Below are 20,650 nucleotides of genomic sequence, written 5' to 3'. Positions count from 1 at the left end.
TCTCTGCTGGTCCAGAAGTGGCAGTCATTCCCAGGTATCTCACTGTTAGTTTGCTTAGGGCTGGGAAGGACTGACCCAGGCGGAAGAAGAAGTAGTCCCCACCAATCGCGTATCATTTGGATAAGATCCCAATAGTTTAGCTACTTTTGACTGTGTTCCTGACATACATTACCTCAAATGACCAAAATATCAAAAGTATTGATATTTTGATTTGTGAACTGATTCTAGAGTGTAAAGATCTGGTATTGGAGATATCGATATTTATCAATAAATATCAATATTGATATACATTTATACAAATGCTAACACATACCAAAGAAAACAGAATTTACAACATAAATGTCCGCTAATACAGGAAATACACTTCATATCCGGTACAAGTTTTTTGGTATCTGCTTCACCAAGCTTCCAAGCAATGCTAAAACATGACATGCAAACACTGCAGGCCACTGATTGGTCAGAGAGTTGTACCTGCGTCATTGCATTATCAATGTGCGGCAACCCGCTATTTTTTAAAAAATAGATGCGGAAGTTTACAGTAAATATACCAGTAGGTTAATCCACATGATGGCAGACTGCAAAACTACACCGTGGTCAGTTGAGGTGGTTCAGACCTTTCTGTCCTTTCAGCGTGAGCTTGACGAGACAACACACAACGAGCAAGTTTATCAGCAACTCTCTGAGCAGATGTCATGGAAGTTAAGCACCGCATCGCTGTGACAGCCACGTACTCTAAAGTTGGTAGTATCCTGTAATGGAAACGGTCTTCAGGAATAGTACCAGGTTCCTCGAGTCGAGTCGAGCCAAGTCAGCCAGTTCCACGTAGTGGAATCGCACCGTAGCAGAGGCGAGACAGGCTGGACCTTTACACAGTGGACCTGCATTCTGGAATGAAAGGGGCAGTGACGCAGCGTATAGTGTGACGTATAACTTGAGCCTCAGAAATACCCCGAGTATAGTGGTGTTGCTAACTTCTCCTGAGTCAGCCCGCCTTTCACCGTTCCACAAACGTTAGCATGGATAGAGTCCTCCATCCGAAGTGACAACAGCTCGTGGATCTCGGCGTCTCCCTAGTTCGACATCGCTCTAGTTGCGTTGATATGTTTGTTTATTGTACATGGCCCACGCTCATTTTTAAATCCCCCCTACACGAGGGTTGCACACACAATATGCCATCAAAACATCGCACCTTGGTTGTGGAATGAGAAGTATTCCTTTTACAAAGTGTTCAGGAATCATGATTCCACCTTTATCAGGGTTCTGTTACTACCTCAAGAGGCGTTACAGAGCCACGATAAAGGTGGGCCCAAACGATCCCACTCTTTCATTTACACAGACATTGTTCTGGAATAAAGGTGAAATATTCCCATAACAGAAGTGCTGTGTAACAGGGGCTAATATTTGAAACTATTGGCGCCTCCATAAGCCAGAAGTAGGTCCATGTTTAGTCCGTGATTTTTTTTACAATGGGAGTCTATGGAAGTGTGACCATTCTGTTTTCTCTACCGCTCTGGCCTCATCCATTTACTGTCTTATATTTTACTTACTGCTGACCTTTAAATGTAACCCTCTTGTCGTACCCCGAGGCTACTGTCGTGTGCTCTCCACTCTCACCTGGACGCTGAATATTTAGTAGTGTCACACCATGTTTCTGAGTGCAGTTCTTTGTCACAACTGTTGTGAGATCAGACGAAAATATTCCAGCAGTGCGTCGGTGTATGTTAAGACTGGTCTTGCTGAAGGGTACCCGAGGGGATTGTGTGTCTCGCTCCAAATGCTAAGTCTAAATGTTTCTCTGGCCTTTCTTTTAACCTTCCTAATAGGTGTATGTGGTTTGTTCTGTATTTGCATTGCAAATTACCATCAGCAGAGGTAGACAAAGACAGAAAGAAATACAATGGAAATTCCCTTGTGAAAACCCTTCCTTTTGACCCCTGCTTTGCATTTTTAATGGACGCTGCACAGGTCAGAGGCCCCATTTTAAACGTTTTTTGTTTTTTTTATTTATTTTTTGAGACGCACAGCCACAGAATGACTAAAAGCACCAACCAGCTCTAACAGATGTTTAGTATTTAACAATCTATATTACTGTTACAGTACCACTTTATATTAAGGGAAATAGTTAGTTAGTAATAAAGCTATTGTTTTTACTTTAGATCAGTAAGCAAACAGCACAGTTTACTCTGGTGTATGCACAATAAAATATTAAGCTCAGTATACTATAGTTAACTACTATTAGAAACACAGTTAACCACTAATAAATGCATAATAAAGTATGTGTTGTCTTTGAAAAACAATAAAAGCGTAGCATGGTTAACATTAGTTAATACTGTACATAGCATTCATAGTAATATTGATTAATAGTTAATTAATGTGTCTTATAATCATTTCCTAATGGTGTTCATGCTAAGTGGGTTTTTATACACATTTAAACGAATCACTTGATGACGTAAAAAGAAATAACTAACAATAAAAAAGACCTAAACAGCTGCCAACTACCAAAAGCATCTACTGATCTAAAATGTTTAATAACTCTTGGACCACTAATCCTATCGATACATGTAAATAATTCATTTAAAATGCAGTTTCTCAGGCTTTCAGTGTTATCAGATATGACCTAGATTTAGAGGCTCCGTAGTGAACATGAAAAAGCCGTCATGTTCTGAAACTCTGATTCACCAATAAAACCAAACGATGGTGGTTGTTAATCTTCGTTTTTATGTTCAGTTCATGATATATTTTGCTGAAGTCAACTTTTCATTTTTACTGGTTTGACAGTGACCTTTGCATTTACTCTGAGCTTTTACGAACATCTACATAGTCAGTGAATAAAACAGATTAAAATACAAATGCAGAGGGTAATGTTATAATGAATGGGGATGAATCACTAAGACAAGATTGGATGTAGAGAACAATGCATTTGGAAATTGCCACAAAAATAGGTATAGGTCTTTAAGGGTTTACTGACTTATGTATCCAGCAAGTACTGATGGTTTTCAGACATGCTACAGTCACATTATTTTATTACCCTCCTTGGGCATTTTTGCACATTTTTCTCAACTTTTTTTAAATCTCCGTTTGTTGATCATTTTAGCTGTGGCATGAAATTGGGCAAGGGTCAAAACACGGTATTCGAAATCTCTCTGGGACATTTTAGAGACAATTTGACAGATTAGTGTTGCTAAATGACCCACGTTTTTACTTTTAAATTCATTTTTGCTTTAGTTGGATCATAAGGGATTATCTAAAACAAGGAGCTACTTAATAAGGAAATAAATGTTAGAATGGCAATCAATTAAAGTTCTCTTTCTGACAGGACATTACTGTGTTTTGACCCGCAAGGACTTTCTTTTTAGTAAAATTTCTATTGGTGTTCATATTAACTAAGTTTTTATACATGCAGTCACTTAAAAAAAATATTAGACCACCCTTGTTTTCTTCAGTTTCTTGTTCATTTTAACGCCTGGTACAACTACAGGTACATTTGTTTGGACAAATATAATGATAACAAAAATAGCTCATAAGAGTTTAATTTCAGAGCTGATATCTAGCTATTTTCCATGTTTTCTTGATAATAACCAAAATCACTTCAGTTCTTACATCAATAGCTATGATATTGTACTGCCAAAAACAGTGCTTTTAGGCATTCCATGTTTTCTTTTCTGTCTGTTTTAGTCACATGATAGACACAGGAGTTAGTACTTGATTGCATAATCGTTGTTTTTGATGATTTTTGATGGTCTAATAATTTTTTCCGCGACTGTATATGAATGAGTCAGTTAATCCGTTATTAGCTGATAATGTAATGATGGTCTTACATTTGCAAATGTGCATATTAACATTATTTAGTAAGAGGCATTAAGAGATTATTGAATTAATTAGTTACCAGTAATTAAAAGTTAGCATATGTTCATTCTACTCATTTATTCTGGCAGTCATTTTAAGATATTCATTCATACAAGATTTAATAGGTTAAATATGCTATAAACACTATTTAGTACTTACTTGTAAATGATTATCACATTTTAACAAGATTATTAAATGCTGGTTAACAGTTTATGCGTCTTAACTAATAACTGAAGTTGATTAATAAATCCTTGAAAACTTACCCAATTAAAAGGCTGTAATAATGTTAATAAGCAGCTACTACATGTTAACTAATACTTATCACAGACCCTTAATATAAATAATAAAATAATAGATCTTTTTTTCCACTGCTCAAATCATTCTTTTAGAGACAATAATTCCACACAAAAGAAAGACAAGGAAGACACAGCCCTTCTCATTTAACTCGCTAAAATAGCTTTATAATAATCATATTAATAGTAATAATATTAGCCATTAGAAAATGTTTTGACAACATTGACAGTGTTACATTCTGTGTTGGGGTAAACCACGTCACAGTGTGCCATCTCTCTGGGCTTCAGCGCTATCAGACGTGCTCCTTTGACACATCTAGATCCATAAAACATACAAGATCAATAAATCAATTTGTATGTACAAATGAGAACCACAACACAACAAACAGAATCATGATGTACACTTGACTGTGCACCCTCCACAGTTGCTTGTCCTGGTGTTCTCATGCATCTTTGTGTGTCTACTGGTGGCATTATGAAACAAAGTTCAGATCTTATGGCATCACTATTGCTATATGCTCCAGTTGATTCTTTATATAGAAGAAAAACAAAACAGAAAACAAAAGCATGTTGGTATGTACAATATGGTGTCTTGGCACTGAATCGAATGTGTGTATAAAACAAAGAGAACTCAAGAGTAAAGCTGAGCTCTAGCTGTATATCAAACCCGTCTAAAAACCATGGTGGTGTGGGAGATGAAAGAGGAGGAAAGGTGGAAAGAGCAGAGAATGAGGGGCTATTATGTTTTTGCTACATTATCGAGTAGAATACAGAGTGGAGAGTCCGTTAGCTTGGTGTCCATGTACACGTCCCTCAGTTCAGAGAGGAGGAGAAAGCACACGGAGAAGGGCTTATGTTTGGATCTTCTACATCCCATAATTTCCTCTTCAGGTGATCTCACTCCTCATTGGAGTGTCCATCACTGATCCCAGAGAATAATGTCTTCCCAGAGTTATAATCTCATCTTCTACTCCATCTCCTTTAGTAGCAGCGATTTAAGACTTGTCTTCATAGATTGAACTAATTTTTTTTTTTTTTTTTAATTGTACACAAGACTCGCCCTTGAATACAGAACAATGTTTACCCATAGCTATAACTGACAACACCATTAATAATAATGAGAGTGATGGCAATAATTAATCCTTTTAATGACAATTATCATACTAATAATAACCATATTGTAATAACAATATATGTAATATTGAGAAGAACAATGTCCATTGGCAACAGGTATTTACATTTTTTTGTAAACGTGAAGGGTGGCAGGGTCTTTTTTAATTACACAGTAATTGCTCAGTTGTCTCTGATCCACATGGTTACCTGTGTATGTGTGTGTGTGTGTACTGTAAAGTGACTTTACAGTGTCAATACACACAAGTGCACACAAACACACTGACAAAGCAAATGAGACCTCAGTGCTAAAGGCACATTGGAGTTTCAGTTAAACATCTTTTAAAGGGTCTGAGCTGCTATGGAGGCAGAAGGGTGGAGAGCTTCAAAAGTCAGCGTTCTGTCCCACAACCCGATAAACAATACGCAAACTTTGTGTTCACTAACATCCTTCTACTGTCTGTTGAAATCAGATCAATATTTGAGACAACGGTAAATTTACAATTCATAAAATGATCATTTGGCATTTTTATGTCACCACCAAACCCTGTGTCTGCCTCTGTCAAAGCTGCATGGTGAGTAGTTTTAGCAATGACAGATATAGTTACCTCCACCACGAGGTATTGTGATCACTTTACTTTGTGTGCGTGTGTGTTTGTTTGTTTGTTAGCAAGATAACTCAAAAAGTTATGGATGGATTTTCATGAAATTTTCAGGAAATGTTGATACTGGCACAAGGAAGAAATGACAAAATTTTGGTGGTGATGGGGGGGGGGCAGATCTGTCTGCGCTCTCCGAGTGCTTTTCTTGTTTTAGTTTTAATTTTAAGCCCATATAGTCAGCACAACATTTATTAGACCACCTTTATTTGTCTCAGAGACCATCCAGCATCATCAAGTGCTTTAATGCAGACTGTTTCATTTTCAGTTACCACTCGATGTTTTACCATTTTAATCAGCAATGAGGAACTTAAACCTAAATTCACCTTTTTATTGCCAAATTTGAGGTCTATAGGCTTCTATGAGAAAATCAAAACTGATTTTTCTGTTCAGGAATGCAAGTAAATAACTATAATTTGACATCTTAATCAAGAAATAATAATTTGCATTGTTATTTATACTTTTTTATTTGTAAAACAGTGATTTTGAAAATTTATGGATGACAGTCATAATGATATTTTAGTAATAAAAATATTAGCTTCAGAGCTTCTACATACTGGTATATTAACCATTACTGAAACAGGTAAGTACCAGTGCTGTTGATTTAGGGCAGGTATGGCATAAACCTTACACTGGGTGGTGGTCTAATAAATTTGTTCAACACTATACATTTTCTAAAACCTTTGGCAACATAGTGGTGAAGCTGCAGACTGCAACAACATGAACACCCCTCCTCCCCCTCCCTTATGGAGGCCACAAAAAAAAAAAAAAAAAGCCAACTAGTATTCTACTTGTTCATTTAGGACTTTGTTCCTACGGGATATTAAGTCCACACTCAAATTACATTAACACTGGATGTCACCCACCATAAAATGAAATAAAGTCTGATATAAGACACTAGAGAAACATGACAGTGCAACATGGTGTAATTTTCACTTCCAGATGATTATACACTAATAATGACATACTTTTAGGTCTAATTTCTGCAGTTACATCCTCTGAAATCCACTTCTTTCTCCTTCTTTGCTGCCTGGCACATCATTTCACTTGAGACTCTTTCAACCACATTTTTCTGAACAGAAAAGCATAAATAAAATGGGCAATTTCTGCACTGAGACCCCAAAAAGTTTGCTTAATAGGTGTGTGATTGTCAATGAAAAACACCAAATTGATTTTTAGAATAATGTGAGCTATTTACTCACCATGCAGCTGTGAAAGAGAAAAAAAGAGCTCCTTCCTCACCTTTTATTAAAAACGAAAAGGAAAAATATGCAAAATGATTTTAGTGTCATTCTCATTAGTTGAAAACCACACAACTGCTCTATGATAATTTACAATTATGAAGCTCACTGCTAGGAAGTATTATTTAGGGTTAAGAGATGGTTAGAACTTGCTCGTATAAAATGGTTTTTAAAAGTGTGTCTTTTAATTGCAGTAGAATTTTGATCTAATTTAGTAGATTTTTTGATTTTATTTATTCAACCAGGTAAGTTAGTTGAAAACTGATTCTCATTTTCAATAACAACGAACGATCAATCACTCTCACATCTATGGGCAATTTAGCTTAACCAATTAACCTACAAGTTCATGCCTTTAGTTGTTGGGAGGAAGCTGGAGTACCCAGAGAGAAACCACGCAAACACGGGGAGAACATGCAAACTCCACACAGAAAGGTTCCTGGTGTCGGAATGGAACCCAGGACCTTCTTGTTGTGAGGTGACAGTGCTATCCACTGCACCACCATACTGCCAGTAGAACTAATGCTAAAGTAAAGCCTCATGTTTCCAATAATAACGTGACTTCTCCAGAAAACCTCTCCTACTGACACAGGCAGTGACTTCTTTTCCTCCACAGCAGCTCCACCTTTCACAAATGTCAAACTAAAACTCAAATCTGCTGCTACAACATCCCTTCTGCACCATTTTTTTTTTTTTTTTCTGTTGTTGTTGCAGATGCACAGTATACAGCACACACACATTGGCTACAGTTGAACTCTTGCCTCAGCCACCACCGCCACAGCCTCCTCTCTGTGATTGACTCTGCTGCTCTCGATAAAATGGCTACTATAGAGAAATCTGTGCTCAAACAAGAAGTGATTGCCCCATTCATTCAGAAAGTATGGACAACATTCCTGCGGGACTGATCTCGTCCTGTGTTTTTCAGGGTCCGTTGGTTGTGTGGTGTTAAAAGTGAATCCCCTGAGGACAGAGGCCTGGGTCAGGGCTGGAGACACTGCTGCTAGAAACTGAGGTACTCGGAGTTGACTTGTCCACCTGGCTGTGCATGTGGGATTTTTGCACTTCTAGAAAGAGGTGAAAAGGGTTCGTATACTAGTAGTAGTAGTAGTAGCAGTCTGTCTGGTATTGGTGAGTGCTTTGATCATGTTTGTACAAGTATACACCCAGGTGCGATTCTTAGCTGAGGCCCCTGTATTTATACTATGCAGATGGAGAAGTAAAACACACAAATCAAAAAATCACAACCACCGAAAAATGTGTTTGCAATGGACCTGTTTCAAGGCAAGGCGGCTGGCTAACACCTAGTTATTCTTGTGATAAAACAGTAGAGAGGAGAAAGTCTGCAAGAACTGAATAATAATAATAATAATAATAATAATAATCATAATCAGAAGAAGAAGAAGAAGAAGTCATAGTTTGCTCCCATGTAGCTTCTTTGAGTCCTGGTGTCTTTCAAGGCCGACTCGTAATGGAAAGACCTTGCCATCCCATCCGCGAAAAATATGTGTAGGTTTAAGAATTGCGAGGGTGATGTCAAGAGTCCTTCACAGTGGAGTAACCATATAAAAGCAGGTCTTTGTGCTTTAATTGATGAGCGCTGTGTCAAACACCACTGAGATGTTGTCAAGTCTGAGAAGAAGGATGAGGGAGAAGAGGCCGCTCTGCAGCTGCGAATGAATAAACATGGTGTCTGATTCTCAGCCCTTTGTTTTTTTTTGTTTTTTTTTCTCTTTAATTTCCAGGGCAGCTCAGTTTAACATGTAGGTTGCTAGATTGATTCAGAGATGCAAATTAAAATACTGATTGCTGTTTTCAAGGTTGCCAGCATCACCGTCCTCCGACGATCTTTGTACAAAGAAAATGACTCATTTATTTAAATAACTGCATTGTAAAATCTTGTCAAATCTCTTTTTTTTTCTTTTCAGTCACAAAAAGCTACAAAATTTCCTTTTCTTTTCTTGATCAAAAATTTCCTAAGGAGGTTGTCATAAAACATGCAGTATTACACCAATAAAATTTGCCAGTCAATTGTGTATTGCAAGTTAAAGTGAGGGAGACAAAGGATGGCATGTCAAGTACAATAAAAACATCTTCTTTAACAATATTTTCTGCAGATTTTATACTTTTCTATGTACATATCTCTCTCTCTCTCTATATATATATATATATATACTGTAAACTGTGTTCAAAGGAAACCTCCACATTTAGCTGGTTAGGCACATGTAGTTGGTTCTAAAGAGGAAATACAGGGGGAGAGAGGGGTTACAGCAGTATATGTTGCTAGAACCACAGACAAATATACAGTAGGCCTAAGGAGGATCATACTTGGCAAATTACACTCTTGCCAGTTATACCCTGTGAACCTGACCCAGCACTCACAAATTTAAGATTATAATCATCTGAATTTTTTTTTTAACAGGTCTGGATATGCCACACAGCAGTAGTATCACACAATGCTATAATCTATCATAGTTATATTGTAGTATTTCACATTTGATATATGCTTTTTGTACATATACTGTACTCAGTAGTCTCTACTAATCTAAAAATGTAGATTATATTATAAAATATACATCTCCCATTAAAATATCCCATTTTTCCAACACATTCCATCCAAATGTTAGAAAAGAAAACTCATGCTAAACATTAATGATGTCTTTGAAATGGTTAAATTGGACTTTTTAGTATTCACTGGGTTTCATCATAAACTCTTTAAGACACACGGCCCTTCATACTCACACACACACACACACACACACACACACACACACACACACACACACAACATCCATCCAAAATACTTAAATTAGAAATATCTGTCATTTAGTAAATGAGACCCCCCCTTCAAAGCTTTTAAAGTCATGCTACACTTTCTTCAGTGGAAACACAAGCTAATAAGGAAAAGGAACACCTACAGTGTAACACACATACTGTATAATTCCATTTGTGTAACTAAATCTCATAAACACTATCAGTGGGAAGTTGGTTTCCTCTCATGGACTCTTTGGAAAGGATTTGGGAGAGCTACATTGAATCTAAGTGACTCATTTTTTTCTTTTGATAATAGAAATAAATTTATCTTCATTTATAATGATAAAATTGAAAGAATTCAAGTGAGGCAAATGGATGCTCTCCCTTTTTTTTTTTTCTTTTTTTTTTTTTTTTACTTTGCAATCCACTGCTCCATCTTCTTAATTATAAAAACATACAATAGAAAAGTCCACTCAAACAATATGTAATATGAGAGGAGACGTGTGAAGAACTGAAAAAAAGTAAACTGATCTTCTTTCATGGCTGTTTCATCAGGGCTAATTCCTGATTGAGGTGGAAAGAACTCACTACTGACCGTGCTTGTTGTTGTTGGTTTGGGTCCTCATTTGACCACTAGGTGGTACCATAGTCTCACAGTGAAATGGAGGCCTCTTCAGTAATGTCCTGAAAAGCCACCACAAAAGATACACCCCCCCTCCCCTTCCTCTAAATACCCCCACCCCTATCCTGCTGAACACTGAAACTTCAGAAAAAAGCAATCGGCGCTGGGTTGGTCTGTGAGGCTCTCTAGCTAGCTGTCAAGGCATGTGATGCTACACCGCAAAGCTCCTTTTGGCAAACGAGTGTGCGCACTATGTACAAATAGCACTTGCACATTCAAATGGCCTCGCTGCTGAGTGCTGAGTGTAGTCGACAGATAAATGTGAGGGATGAAAACGCCAAAGAAAATTGTTCTGTATTCTTTCGTGGACGGACAGATGGCACCTAGGTGAAAGGTGCCAGATAGAGTTGGCTGACTGTGTTTAGCAATGTTCTTTGGGGATTGCCAGCCATCTGACTTTTGGGGAATTAAACTGACAGTAAGATTCATCCGTGTTTATTCTAATGGAGATTCAGCAATTCCATAAAACATACTATTGAGTTGATGCAAACGGCTTTCGGGGTCCATATGGGGAGATATCATGGTCTTCTCACACAGAGGTTTTGTGCCTGTTAAGCCCTTTATTTTCAGTGATGGAGAAGTGCTAGGTGAACACGCACAGGCATGCTACTACTCTGCTGACTACTGTTGTAAAAAAGTGGAGTGTTTCCTTGTTTTCTGTCAGCCAGAACTGAAAAAAAGGAAAATAAAATGCAGAGACGTAAAAAAAAAAAAAAAAAAAAGTTTTGTATCAACTAGCTATCGTTTCATGTTTAGGCCTCTGTACCAGTAAGATTTTACATTTCAAGACACTAAAATGGCTGTCATTGCTTGTTTTGTCTCTTCGGACAACTGATTTGCAGGGAAGTGGGGATGGCGGAGATGCTAACGGGGTTGTTGGCCGAAAAGTTAACAGCAAAGACTCGCGGATGATTCCAAACTCAGGGCTCAGGGAAAGACTGAGATGTTAGCTTTGCAGGGGTGAGGGGGTGAAGTGAGGAGGTGAGATGGAGAGACGCCTTGGGTTTAGAGTCGAGTCTGGGCTTCGGGGATGTAGATCTCGATGCTTTCGGCGCTCTCTGTGGCCGAGTTCTGCCTGAAAGAGGCGGTTCGCTTGGTCTGCAGCAGCCTCCTCCGAGCTTCTGTCCTCTGACGATCCCCAAGGTCCAGAGACTTCTCCCTGATGGGCAAGGTATGTCCGCCCACACGAGGCACCACCAGGCCCCCTGACCCTCCTCCACCTCCACCGTCGCCAACGCTATCGGCCCGGAGGCTGCCGCTCACACCCCCTGCTGGCTTCTTTGGTAAGGGAGGAGGAAGCTTCTTATCCTCCTAGCTCGGCATTGATGAGATACAGATATATGATGACAAGGGGATTTATTATTTAAAAACAAAAAAGGTCCCCATGCAAAGAAATGGAGGAATCAGGAAAAACAATGAGGAAATCAAAAATGGCAAAATTCAAGGATAGACCATGGACCAAGACAGTACAACATTTAACAAAAATCAATAAAAACCAGCAAAAATATCAAAGCATGCATCAGCATTGGGTGTAAAAAGAAGGAAATGAAATGGGAAAAGAACAAAGAATGTCAACACAAGTAAAAGAAAAAGAGGAAAAGAGAAACAATTGTTAGTTCTCCTTAAACTACCAAGAATAATGCAGTTATGTAGAGTTGCCTAATCTGGATTCTGGAATCATGTCACAGTCCCTGAGTACTTCGCAAAAATGCACTGTATGTTACAACCACTTATCACACTGTCTACAAGTAAAATAACTCCAGTATAAAAATAGTGAAAGTTTGACAAGTTGGGGTCATTAATAAAGCAAAATTAAGTAAAAAGTGACCATTGCATTTAGATGTATACATCTGTTATATGGGTGCTTTTATGAAATTGGTTAATTTTGGTACCTGACACTTTGCCAGCTTTTTAGACCCAATAATAAAAGAGAAATTTACACATATTTCCCCCCAAGATGTACCTAATGATGAGCTCAGATACATGCAAAAAAAATTATACTCTTACGCTGAGCCATCCCAAAATTAATGTATTTTTAATAAAATACTGGTGGCAAAAATAGGACCAAAATAGGGACAGGAAAAACTACCTAGGTGTCAGGGCGTTTTATTTTGAAAACATGGCTTGAAATGGTCTTCTATACCATTATAAATAAAGACACTGTGTTAAATTTGTCGATCCTAGTGGTTTTTCTAGTCCAGACGTGGGTTTTTCATGAATCTCAGTCTCATTCCAAGTTTCGTGTGTAACCCATCGTGTCCACTTGTGTTACATACAGAACCTGCCCAATTAAATGCATATAAATCACAAATGATTTTGCAACAGCAGTCAGTTTTGTGAAACACTCTGCCTTGCATAATTAGTTCAGTTCCCAAAATGTACCTGTGAGAGAATAAAAAGCTGTTTGAAAAAATAGTAGCGTGTAATTTTGGTGTCCTTTCCATACAGATTTTTGTATTAAGTATAATGTAAGATAATATGAAAATGTGTTTTATCTGGTTTGAATTTTTAGCCCCCATGTCCTGTTTTTAGGGACCAGTTTCATAGAAGCACCCATATACATGTACATAGACCACTGTATATATGTAACCAAACTTGATCATATACAGTACTGTGAAGAAGTCTTAGGTCAAATCAAGGTTTGTTGTTTTTGCAGGGTTGAAATGAACATACATATTTATTTCTCATTCTCAAGAAAATACAGGGAATGTGTGTACAGCATCAAAAGCCAAACAAAAACTGAAGTAAATGGGTTGTAAAGGTTAAAGTGGCTATTTAGTGTGACCCCTGACCCCATGACAAGAAGGACAAACATTTACAAACATCTGACATGTGTTGAATGAAACCTGGTGTCAAACATCAGAAATTAATGTGATAAATATCATATTGTCTGAACAAAAGGGTTAAAAACATGTTAAGTGGAAAAAGAGGTCACACTAAATACTACCACTTTGGTTTATAGAAGCTATTTTTTTCTCTGCAACTTTAGTTTTTACTGCTGTACATACTTCAGATTGTTTCTTAACATAGAAACTTAAAAAATCAGCAAATCTAATGTTGGACGTTTGCACAGCACTGTATCTTGAAAACATTAACCAACCAGCTCTTTTGTCATTTGTTTTTCACTGAAGCAGATAATTTCCCCCCAAAAATGTAGACCAGTACCACATGGCTAATTACTAAACAGTCATTAATGTGACAAAATATCGATATAAAATGTGTTGGCTGATTTTAAACTGATTTACTCTCCTCTCCTAAATAAAACAGTCCATTAGATTCTGTAGTCATAAATGTTTATAGCATAACTATGGTCTGATGCTGTCAATAACCAACCAGCATCAAGAGCATCCAATAAAATACATTAAACATCTCTATAAACACAAGCACAAGATAATTTATTTTCTAACCAGCTGCAACAAATGCAAAAATGCTGATAACTTCTATTTGTTTGCCATCAGTTCCTCTTCCCGTTCTGTATATTCACAGCCTGTAAAGACTTGGAGGGCACGACCATCTGTGCTACTCTTCTGCAGACTGCCATCTTAGCTCGGGGGTGCTGCTGAAGGGAAACCAGGGCTGTTTGGACCCCCGGGCCTCTCACCTTCTTTTCAGGTGGGAGCCTCCAACCAGAGTCCTTAAGCCTCTGGAGGTCCTGAAACTTGACCCTGACGTCCTCTATGTTGAGCTGGAGCAGGTCCCAGAAGCCTGCCAGGTCCTGAGAGGTGGGCTGGGGGTACGCTGACGGGTCCTGCATCAGTACAGGGGAGGGATGTGACCAGTTACTGCTGAAGGAGTGACCATGTGGGATAAATGGTTAAAACATAGAACGATTTCTACCATCAGGCGGCAAAGGTGATTTTTTTTTCTTTTTTAGCAACAGCGAACTTATGCAAACAACAGACCATATGTAAATGACTCCAGGGAGGATCTATTCACCTGTTAAACAGAAACACACTCAAGACTAATGGTTACATTTAAGCCATGTTCATGTTGTTTTTAGCTGCATACTAAACACAAATAGAGTCTTACATTTTGGTTTTACACTTCATCAGTTATTAGCTTAAACAAACGTTCCATGAACTTTCACGTATGTGTAAGCATTTCCTGAAAGCCTTTATTTTGGTGGTTCCTTTTCTTATGACAAAGGTCTGTAATACTGATAATTTTCCATCAGGAAATGTATAAATGAACAGCAGTGTTACATCCTTTCTATACCAGCTCTTTTGTGACAGAATGCAGGGGTGGATAAGAATGTAACATTCATCTTTAGCTATAATATTGTTTTGTAAAATAACAATAATGGATAAGTGGATAATGGATAATTTAAATAAATAAATAAATACATACATACATACACACACACACACACACACACACACACACACACATATATACATACATAAATAAATATTTACATACATGCGTACGTACATACATACATACATACATACATACATACATATGTACATACATATGTACATACGTACAAACATACATACATACATACATACATGCGTACGTACATACATACATACATACATACATACATATGTACATACATATGTACATACGTACAAACATACATACATACATACATACATGCGTACATACATACATACATACATACATACATACATACGTACATACATATGTACATACATACATACATACATACATACATACATACATGCGTACATACATACATACATACATACATACGTACATACATACATACATACATACATACATACATATGTACATACATACATACATACATACATACATACATACATACATACATACATATGTACATACATACATACATACAAACACACATACATACATACATACATACATACATACCTACATACATACATACATACATACATACATACATACATACATGCGTACATACATACATACATACATACATACATACATACGTACATACATACATACATACATACATACATATGTACATACATACATACAAACATACATACATACATACATACATACATGCGTACATACATACATACATACATACCTACATACATACATACATACATACATACTGTATGGTCTGTTGAGGAGACTGAAACATTCACAAAATTACTATAAGAAACAAAAATGTCCACAAAAGAAGAGTGCATGAAGATTGAATTTGTATCATTTAAACACACTCATGCTCAAAAGAAGACTGTGTGTGTATGTTTTGTGATGGGAGATGTTACTGAACTCCATTTTTAGACCATTTCCTATATTCGTGATAACAGCCTGTAAAAGACTGGAGCTGTTTTTTCCATGAAATGGAGTCTGCTAATATCAACAAACAGCCAGTTTCCAGTCAACCTTTAAGACTCCAGGAAATCAGTTAAATATTTACCAACCTCCTGTTTAGATAATTAAGGGAGATTATTATTTTCCTCTCATGCATTTAGTTATTACATAATTTTTGTCCATGATATATTACTATTTAGTATTTCTATTGATATTTTTCTATTCACCTACATTTTGACGGTTGGTTGGATTTATTGTTGGTGTGTTGAATAAAGGCAATGCCTGTTTATTATTTGAAGAATGATTATTAATGAAAGATAAGTGCATAGGTAGGTATAAAGCTATACAGCACTGCTCTGGAATATTAAGTTCTACCATGTGACAAAGCCTAGCTGGAATGTCAATAAGGCATGGTGTGTTCCAGTGTGTTTTGTCTATGCATGTGGATCAGGTAGATTTACTGCAAAGAAATAATAGAAGGTATTATTACTGTGGTAAGTTTTTTATATGCATATCCAGGGTTATATTTCAATAAGCATTTAAATTGCATTTGTATGATCGTAAAGAGCTCATTTTAAGCAATTTTTTGGTCTCGCATTTTCTGGGGAAAGAGTAAAGACAAGGAAAGTAAATTTGTTTACAAATTACAGATGATGGCTGAACATGAAAGATTCTGAAAACATCAGTACGCTTCTGCATCGTTGGGGTGTGTTCACCTCGCCATAGGTAATTAAGGTAATAAACCATATGTAATGTTTGCTGTCAAGACTTTGTATGCAATCAAAAGTACTTACCACACTTTGTTGGCAGAGACGGAAGAACTGCTGGACTTTCTGAGACATGAGCATCTGGGTGCTGCCAACTGCATTACGTATCAGTTCAAGAACTAAGGAAGAAAACAATGCAGATAAGCGTGCAGACAGAAAACAGCCCAGACACACAGTTCTAAGAATATGTGGAGTTGTGCAGCTTAGTGTCTAATCCCTTAGATGCTATTATACAAACTCACTCTCCTCTGGCAGTTCATTCTCCTCTGCCTCTCTCTCCATATTCTGGCACCAGCCCTCCATCCTCTCCACCTCCGTCTGCAGGAGCCGTAAGAAGAACTCTCCGTCTCTCATGCAGGGTGATGCTCGGCCTGAGTCCGGCAGACTCCGAGGACCCTCCAGGGACGGGGTTCCGGCCCAGGCCCGCTCAGAGGCGATGGGCAGCGGGGAATGGGCCCGTGGAGGCAAGTGTGGGTGCTGGTGAGGCCGCGGGTCGGGCTCGGTGGTGTAGCCACTTTGGATAAAGTCCTAGGAATATATTTACAGACTTGAGTGATTAGAGTGATTTTTGTTCACCCATAAAGAACCAAACATCCACCACTGACCAAAAGCATCTACTGATATAAAATGTTTAATACCTATTGATGCACTAATCCTATCAATACATGTAAATAATTGGTACAAAATGCAGTTTGTCATCTTTTCGTGGTCATCAGATATGACCCATTTGGACATTCAGAGGCTCCGTAGTGAATGTGGAAACACCAGATTCACTAGTAAAACCCATAGAGTTTGATGAATGACAGTAGATGGAGACACTTGGTTTATGTTCAGTTAATGATATATTTTACTGATAAATTTTCTCTGTTTTTGACAAAATAACCCTCAACTTTAATCTGAGCTTTTATGAATATCTACATGATTAGTGAATTAAATATAGGAAGATACCTGGTTTTCACTGAAAAAAGGCAAAATGAGGAAGATAATATTACAATAAATGGTGGTAAATCACTTAAGAAAGGTTAAATATGGAGAAAAAACAAAAGTAACACTGGGTCTTTATGGGTTAAGTCTCAAGTCTGAGCTAGAGTCTCCAATCAAGTTGCAAGTCAAGACCACAAAATCTGTTTAGTTTATTTCCTTTTGTGTTTTGTTATTTTCATTCTTAGATTTTTCTACCTTTTCCCTTTCCTCCTTAGCTCAGACTTTAGTCTATATGAATGAGATGCATTGTGATGTAAAATAAAACGTCTTTACAAAAAAAGACCAATAAATCAAAGTCAAGTTGTAAGTCCTAAACACTGTGTTTTGCACCATAAACAGTGCTGAATTAAAATGATTACACAATTGCCTGGGGAAAAGTAAAATGCAATGTTGGGCTAGAAAACCTGGGAAGTCAATTTAAGCAGGTAGAAAATAAAAGAATATAAGATTAATGAGAAGGATTTAGTTAGGTGGTGCTAGAGGATGAGGGTGAAACTCAGTGGATTATTCAGTTTGTCTTAAATCTTGTAGTAAAATAGAAACCAGTGTTGTATAAAGTAGTGGAAAGCCATACTTGAGTAGAAGTACAGGTAACCAACCAAAAAATAACTTTGGTAGAAGTTCAAGTCACCAACTGAAATTCTACGCAAGTTAATCTTTAATGTTTTCATATCTAAATTTTGTGTGAATGCTATGTGCCTCCTGTTCATATTCCTGATGCCTTTTGGGATATATATTTATTACATGTTTATGTTTATATCTAAGTTGGGGGTGGGGACTTATGTTAAGAAGGAGAGCAAAAATGTACACACTGTTTGATGCATTCATGTTATGCTGTTGAAAATCCATAAATAAAATTGTTGAAAAAAAAAAAAGAGTTAAAATCTTTAAGTATCTAGTATTTATTATTATTTAATAAAATGTAATCAAGTAATGAAAGCAGAAGTACAAGTAAATGTTAATAACAACCAAAGGCAGTCAGAATTTTGAATATTACAAAGTTTATCCAGGATTTAAAAACATGGTAAAGTAAAAGACAAGCTGTCCAAATATTGAAAATGATCCGACATCACACACTTCAAAAACAAGGTTTCACAAACCTAAACAGGAGTACGATACTGCTATTATAAATGTCTGAATTTAAAGGGGAATAAAAGAAAAGAAAACTATGAAGCTTATGTGGCTCCTCAAAACATGGAGCCTACATTACAATTTGTAAACAAGGAATCCAAAGTCTAAACTACTGACATAAAACCAACCTGTTTTTTGTCATAGCTTCATTCAACTCTCCTTCACATCAACAGATCACCTTGTCATTTGCACTTGTTCATTACGCAAGTAGGTCCAATGACAAATCAGTTTCCTGATGTTGTCACAGCCATCGATGAAAACACCAAATTTCCTTTAATTTATGTTTTATAATGAGTAACGATACTGTGCGTTAAAAATACATGGGAGTAGAAGTATACAATTGAGTTCGGAAATGTAGTGAAGTAAAAGTGAAAGTAAACAGAATAAAAATATACTTAGTGAAGTATGAATTCTCCCAAAACATACTTGAGTACAGTAGTGAAGTATAATAACTGTGTTATAGAACACTGCAGATAACACAGTGATGACACCTGATCATATGACTTGAGGTAACCTACTAGTGCACAGGTGTCAAACATGCGGCCCAGGGCCAAAACTGGCCCGCCAAAGGGTCCAGTCCGGCTTGTAGGATGAATTTGTGAAATGCAAAAATTACACTGAAGATATTAACAATAAATGGTGTTAAAATCATTTTAGGGCAATTCAATCTTAAGTGGGTCAGACCAGTAAGACACTATCATAATAAAGAAAACCACAAATTTCTCTCTTTGTTTTAGTGTAAAAAAGGTAAAATTACACAAAAATGTTTACATTTACAGACTAGCCTTTGACGAAAAATGTCAATAGCCTGAAATCTGCTGCAACTTGAGGTGTGAAGTTGGAGTAAGGATGGGAATAGGAGAAGCAGAAAGAAGCCTCTGGCTTCAGCTTCTTCCTTTTTCAGTTACCGATTGTGTCAATTTTATGGTTATTTGTTTTTTTTTTTTATATATGTATGTGTTTTTATGCATAACTGAAATAAAAATATTCATTCATTCATTCAAATGTCTTAAGAGAAGTATGTAGAATTTTCCAATATTCTGCCTGTTACTACATGTTCTGTGTATTTGTAGATCCACTGTGATCTGTAAGCTGTGATGTACATGTATAAATGATAAACTAAGGTGTAATATTGTTAAAATTGCACTTATTTTTCTTAAGAATTTTTGGGTTGTTCATACTTGTTCATGTTATGTTCAAGTACAGTTTGTAGATGTAAACATTTTCATTACGGAATTTGACTTTTTTCACTCAAAAACATAAGAGAAAACTTTGGAGGTGACATTATTTACAAGTTCTTATCCTGTTATTTCTGTTATTTTACTGGTCCGGCCCACTTTATAACACATTAGTCTGCATGTGGCCCCTGAGCTCAAATGAGTTTGAGACCCCTGTACCAGTGTTACTGATGTGACTGGCTCTGCCCACACTCACCTCTCTGTAGGCCCACTGTCCCTGTGTGTGGACTGTGCGGTGGCATTCTGTGTACTGGCTGGCCGACTCCGGTTCTGATGAGTGCCTTTGGAAGGAACAGCCGAACTGGAGACTCTTATCCTGTGTTGGCACGGCGATGCTGAGCCCCGGGAAGCCCTCGGGGTCCAGATCGGCCTGCACGCTCGCCGTCACGCTATTGGAACGCTTGAAACGAGCTCGCCTGCAACAGAGGGAGCCACATATCTGTCCGGTCACACAGAACGTTGCATGCAAAAAGAATTTGTCACATTTTTTCTTGGTTAGTCATTAAATATTTTTTTCTGTTCAAGGAAGACTAGTCACACTGTCATCAGAGTCACTACTACTCACTCCACTGCCATAGGTCCTGCTCAATCCCCTGGCATATGACGTACCATCGTGTGCAAATGTCATGTCAACAGCCTCTGTAATGAGTGTTTACCCTATTTCATCCTTC

At 37.3% G+C, this 20,650-nt stretch overlaps 1 protein-coding gene across 2 annotated transcripts in view; it reads right to left on the bottom strand.

Moving 5' to 3' along the window:
- Window positions 1-10,647: 10,647 nt before the first annotated feature.
- The window catches only part of dlgap3 (discs, large (Drosophila) homolog-associated protein 3), a 209,489-nt gene continuing 199,486 nt past the window's right edge, over window positions 10,648-20,650 (bottom strand). For both annotated transcript variants that reach the window (XM_030147524.1, XM_030147525.1), the window contains 5 exons: window positions 20,176-20,395; window positions 16,869-17,154; window positions 16,654-16,745; window positions 14,181-14,327; window positions 10,648-11,890 (listed from right to left, as the gene is read on the bottom strand). In XM_030147524.1, the coding sequence (XP_030003384.1) occupies window positions 11,585-11,890; window positions 14,181-14,327; window positions 16,654-16,745; window positions 16,869-17,154; window positions 20,176-20,395 (1,051 nt within the window). In that variant the 3' untranslated portion in view covers window positions 10,648-11,584. The remainder of the gene's footprint in view (window positions 11,891-14,180; window positions 14,328-16,653; window positions 16,746-16,868; window positions 17,155-20,175; window positions 20,396-20,650) is intronic.

Source organism: Sphaeramia orbicularis, chromosome 11, assembly GCF_902148855.1.
Source record: "Sphaeramia orbicularis chromosome 11, fSphaOr1.1, whole genome shotgun sequence".
NCBI classification, from domain to species: Eukaryota; Metazoa; Chordata; class Actinopteri; order Kurtiformes; family Apogonidae; genus Sphaeramia; species Sphaeramia orbicularis.
This window is presented reverse-complemented; position numbering and strand designations above follow the sequence as displayed.